The 5,401-nt window shown below is 37.6% G+C and overlaps 1 protein-coding gene across 1 annotated transcript; it reads right to left on the bottom strand.

The window, feature by feature from the left end:
- Window positions 1-3,508: 3,508 nt before the first annotated feature.
- On the bottom strand, window positions 3,509-5,401 carry LOC126791355 (transcription factor bHLH92). The gene is made up of 3 exons (XM_050517794.1): window positions 5,010-5,401; window positions 4,634-4,918; window positions 3,509-3,957 (listed from the first exon to the last, which is right to left on the bottom strand). The coding sequence occupies exons 1-3, from the start codon at window positions 5,337-5,339 to the stop codon at window positions 3,868-3,870; spliced, it is 705 nt and encodes a 234-aa protein (XP_050373751.1). The 5' UTR covers window positions 5,340-5,401; the 3' UTR covers window positions 3,509-3,867.

Here is a 5,401-nt window from a genome sequence, read left to right as displayed (position 1 = left end):
TGCAAGAGGTGGAGACCGAAATTATGTCGTCGACCTTGTGACGACGGTTCCCATGGAGGCACTATCTTGGGTCTTAATTTGGGCAAAATGAGATCTAGGTTCTTCACTTAATCTAGGTATAGAGAAGAGAAGGTTACAGATATCAAATTCTTAGGTTTTGGGCAAGAGGAGTTTGGTTTTTTTCTTGAAATATTCTCAATTTTGCTTTTTTTTTTTGAAAAGGAAAATATTCTCAATTTTTTAGAAGAGGAGAAGTAGGAGCTTAGATGAAGGATCAATTTTTCAATAAGGACCATCTTGTTGAGGACTTTCTAATTAATTGTTAATTAAACTTATTTTTCAGTGATATTTATTTCATCTCAACTATTTAGATTTTAGGTCTATATAAGTAGATTACTTATACAAAATTTCAGCTAATTTAGTAATTGTTAAGATATTAAAATAGATCAAATTAGTGAACTGATCAATATTGTCTAACATGAATTGTTCAAGTTCATAATGAGTAAATCACATTTATGAATGTCTTAACTATTTTTAATTTGGACAAAAATGTACAACGATGATATATTGATAAATATATCTACAAATTAATTGGTCGAGATATGAATATAAGATAAAAAAAATGGATGAATAAAAAAGGTGCTAAACAAGTACTCAATAAGATGGTCTCTGAGCCCCCAAAAAAAATTCTTTTATTTTTCTGGCATTGTTGTTACGGAAACCGACATTCTTTCGAAATTTCAAATTTTTGGTTTCTTATTTTTGTGTTGAACTATGCATTGTCACGAGCACATTAGTACTCACGAAATATTTTTCCGACGCTCGGTTAATTTTCTACGCATTTACAAAATTAACGGTTTTTAAATTATACTTTCAAAAATTACATTTCGCGTATTTTTAAATCTTGCCCTTAATCTCATTTGTGCAATATGGGCCGTTGATTTTTTTAAAAGGATAGAGCCCACCCTAGGCTCTCCCACACACAATTCTCTCTCCCTCTTTTTTTCTTCCATTTTCCTCTATTCTCTCCCTTCTTTCTCCTTCCTCCCCACACCCTCTCTTTGTTCATCTCTCTCAAAAAACCCAGAAAAGGCCTTGCCTTTGACCAATGGCCACGAGACGACCGCCATTTTCTCTCTCTCCTCAAGCTCTTCAAGACCTAGTCCTTGCATGTCGGATTCAAGCCACCCTCCGGTGAGTCCGAAATCGAGCAATACGACACTGACGAGCCTCCGACGAGGTTTTGGACCCCGACGCGATTCCTTCCTCTTTTCTGGTAAACTCTTGGCCTGCCTTTCATTCGAAAACTATTCTATCCTTCGATTTGTGATTAAACCAAGCCTTAACCCCATTGTTTTCTAGGTTTTGTCTCCGGCCGACTCCGACGACCTTTTTCTTCGATTCTGGAGGCGAGCTTCGGTTTTCGGGAGCTTTGTGAAGGTTGGAGAGGCAGTATGAACGTTTGGGAGGCGAGATCAATGCCCCCGTAGCTCGGATCAGTGGTGGAGAAGATTAGGGCCAACAAGATCTCTTTTCGGTGCATCGTGGAGGTATTAGACAAACTGGAATCCTCTTGTTTTTAGTATGGTTGTGTTCGAATTGTTGTTTCGATTCTTTTAGTATACTTGCATGTTGATATTAGTTCAGTTTGGACGGAGAGAATCGCCGGAAAACGTTGTCGGAGAAGAAGGGTAATTTTTCTGGTTTTACCATGGAAAAATTACCCTTTTACCGTTTTACTATCGTCATGAAAATACCAAAATACCCATGTTGACTTTCAATAATTACGGTCTTTCCCTAGTAGTAAATAAGTTAAAAAGTTAATATTTTACCCAAACAGTAATTAATTTAATTTTACTTAAATCTCATTTCAACCATTTTACCTTTAAGTTTCTCGATTTAAATCGGATTAAGGAAAATTAATAACCTTTCGCTTTTATGGTTAAACCTTAAACTCCATTTCCGCCTGAATTGGAAATCGAAGAACTCTTAAGCGTGAGCGATTTAAATGCCTGAATAATAAATTTAAGATTTACATTTATTGATCATTCGCGTCTTAAATCTAAGATATGAATATCTATAAAATAAATTCACACTCATCTTTAGAAAAATCAACCAATCATCCTGAAACCTTGACTCGAGTAGTCAAACTAGTCAAATTGACTAAAAACGTCGTGACACTCACTTATCCCTTTTCCTTATTTGTTTAGCTATGAGACTTGTTTGCGGAACGCGATTCTACGCGGAGCACGAGGAGTGTGACTTGGGGCGCATACTTCGACACTACTATATCAGGTAGGGTGAGCCACCCGCTAGGGTGAGCCGATACCTTCCGGGTTAGTGAGTTTCTATACATAAAATTTATGTGCTATACGTGTTTATCGCATGTTGCATTCATTGGCACTTTACTATGTTCATATTGTCTCGAGACTGACCCTTTTATTTTATGCATGATTATTACTACAGTGATAACCGTGTACTCATGTCTGGCACCATATGTTTTAATATTATATGGGGAATCCGGCATCTTGATGTCCGGGCACCATCACGGTGAATCCGGTGTCCTGATGTCCGGCACCGTGTGACTTATTACTACGGTGATAACCATGTCCTGATGTCTGGTACCGTAGTACATTATTAGCTCTTGGTTCGCTTGAAGGCGAACCTTAGAGCCGGTCGGGTTGGATATACCTCATCAACGTATTTGTTATTTCGTGCCGAGTTGCATAATTTACATCTGCATGATTTTACTTGACTTGCCCTAAACTTACGAGACGTGTTATAGTCTCGGTTAGACTTTCGTTACGTGTTTTTACGCTAACGGTGTATGTATATACTGTTATATTTATATAACCTAACTACGGTTGGATCGTCTCACCCGCATTGAGTTAGCGAGGACGAGTGCTCACCCTACTTTTCAGGTACCTGGAAGCCAGTTTGCGAGTACTTGGGTTAGATGCTAGTGGCGTTGCATCCGTCGTGGTTCACTTTCGATACCAAGGAGTCAACTTCCGGTGTGACTTCTTATTTACCCGATCTCAATTTCTATTTCAATAATTGCACGACGCGTACTCTATTACTTTTTATTTCAGTCATGTGGTTGTTGTTTTTTGCCCGTATTTATTATGATGACGCACTTTTCTCATGTCATACTTGAATTTTCATTTTATTTGCTACCTTCCGCTTATTTGTATTTATTCGGTAAATTGAGCTTCATTTTTTTAACCCAAATTTGTTATTATTTACTTATCCACATAGCCTTATAGTCGTAAGTTGACGTTGTTAATGCATATGATCCCGTATTGATTGGTACTAATTTAAATCTACGACGATTACTGCTGCATTTCAAGACTGGAAATAATCCCGGGGTGTGACATGGTCCTTATTAGAAAGAACCCTGATTGGCATAAAGGAAATTGAGAAGGAAAGCTATTTAATTGAAGAACACGTGCATATTATAAATCAAAGAGAACTTGAATTGAATGGAAAAAAAGAGAACCTGGGTCGATTGGATGGATAGAATATAGTAATTAACAACTACAAAACAATATATTTTAATTAAATTTAACTCGATCCTTAGATTAAAATGAGTTTAATCTAATGGTGATCGTACAGATTTCCCATGGTCACTAGATAATAACCAGGTGAAAGGGACCGGCAGGAATATAGTAGTCAAGTCAAATTCGTGCCATAAATATGGTTGAAAATCGTCAAGCCTATGCATGAGAAAATTTTTGATCGACCCATTAATTTTCCACATGATAATTGTGCTCATTTCACCAATTAACAATGTTTATATAACTCCATAAGTATCCAGAGTGGTTCCAATGAAGCTGCCTAGCCAGAACAATCTCCTGTTCGCTTAATTTACCTGCTTCCTGGAAATGAAGATTGAAGTTTCCTCTCAACTTCATATAGTGTCTCTTGCATTGCCGCTTCTACCACACTAGCTCCGATCTGTCACCCATTGAAAGAGACTTTTAGTATTATATATACGAAAGCGGAAGACCTAGTTGTTGGTGTGCTTATTTTGTCGTAGCTCGATCTAGTACTCAATTGGGATTAAGACTTGTTCTTGGTGTATCTCTAATCCATGTACGCACCATTCCAAGCTAGCTTCTTTGGAACCGTGGTTGTCATTCTCGGCCAAGCATAATAATGGTCCATCCCTAAAATTTTGGAATTTAGGTTCTTATTCGGTTGATTAAGGGTGTCTCTTCACAATTTTGTAGATTTCGTCTGCTACTAGTCAAATTTGACATAAATTTCTCTAAAAAAAAAGTTTATTCATTCATTCGTTTTTATTGAATACTCTGAACCTAAATCATAAAAAAAGCCAATAAATTTCTGATGATTAAGAATCGGTGTCTCTGTGGTGAAATATATGCAAGTTAATTAATAAATTATCTTAATTTAGGATTATGGTACGGAACTTCTTATTTTCAGAATTCACATTTTCTGTTCCTAGCTATCATATGTACCCTTCATTTTGTTGTAACATTCACTAAAATAAGAAAAATAACCAAGAATTTAAAACCAGGATGCGTGACAATTATAATTTCTCCAATATTGAGCTACTATAATATGGGTTGTGCTTATGCGTGTAGATTATGAAGAGAGAAAAAGACAGGACCTTGGATTCAATTTCCACTTCTGCAGAAAACTCATAGGGACAGAAATTTGATTGAATATTCCTGGTCTTCAATCCCAAACTTGTCAAGCACTTTAGAACCTCTATCATAGAATCAACTCCTGAAGTAGGGTTGGCCACCCGCAATCTAATTTTGCTCCATTTTACTGATCTCTCTTTGCCCAAAATCCATTCAAGCTCCATGTTTCGCTTTCTCAGCTCCTCCTTTTGCCTCTCCAGCTGCTCAATGTTCGTGGTCGCTACTTGCACAATCCAATTCTTATCACTCTGCAAATATAATAAACCCAGAAAAAGAAAATGAGTATCCTGTTGTATTTTATCAAGGCTCTATAAATGTCTACCGAAATTGCTTACATACCTTTGTTCCATTGGGCAGCAAAGAACGCAAGGCAAAGTAGCTCTGCTTCTGCTTCTCCCTCCTCATTCGCTCATTGATCATGTGGCGAAAACCCTTTTCCCTGCCGTGCTCCTTCTCTCCGATGTCGACATCATCTGTCGAAGGTGGACGACTCGTCTGCAAGAACTGGAGCATCCTCTTGTTCATGTTCATGGAATTAGACCCTAAATTCCGAGGCTTGCCTGATTGAGGAACTTCACTGTAAGGCACAAAGGCACTGGTATTCAGAACTGGAGGATTCTCATACCAGAAGAGATCACCCTCCAATGCCTTACGAATAAACTGGTCCATCTTCTTGTTCTTGCTTTCGATTGAGAGACAGAGAGCAAAGTTGTGCGGGAATTTTAAATTTC

This window comes from Argentina anserina, chromosome 4, assembly GCF_933775445.1.
Source record: "Argentina anserina chromosome 4, drPotAnse1.1, whole genome shotgun sequence".
NCBI classification, from domain to species: domain Eukaryota; kingdom Viridiplantae; phylum Streptophyta; class Magnoliopsida; order Rosales; family Rosaceae; genus Argentina; species Argentina anserina.
The sequence above is the reverse complement of the archived record's forward strand: the minus strand, read 5'-3'. Positions and strand labels throughout refer to the sequence as shown.

What these genes read in the sequence shown, in the direction of transcription:
- LOC126791355 (XM_050517794.1), bottom strand. Translation starts at nt 5,339, where the DNA reads ATGGACCAGTTTATTCGTAAGGCATTGGAGGGTGATCTCTTCTGGTAT. An exon ending in TGCTGCCCAATGGAACAAAG is followed by an intron (nt 4,919 to 5,009) that starts GTATGTAAGCAA and finishes TTATATTTGCAG; the next exon opens with AGTGATAAGAATTGGATTGT. An exon ending in AAGTGGAAATTGAATCCAAG is followed by an intron (nt 3,958 to 4,633) that starts GTCCTGTCTTTT and finishes AATGGGTGACAG; the next exon opens with ATCGGAGCTAGTGTGGTAGA.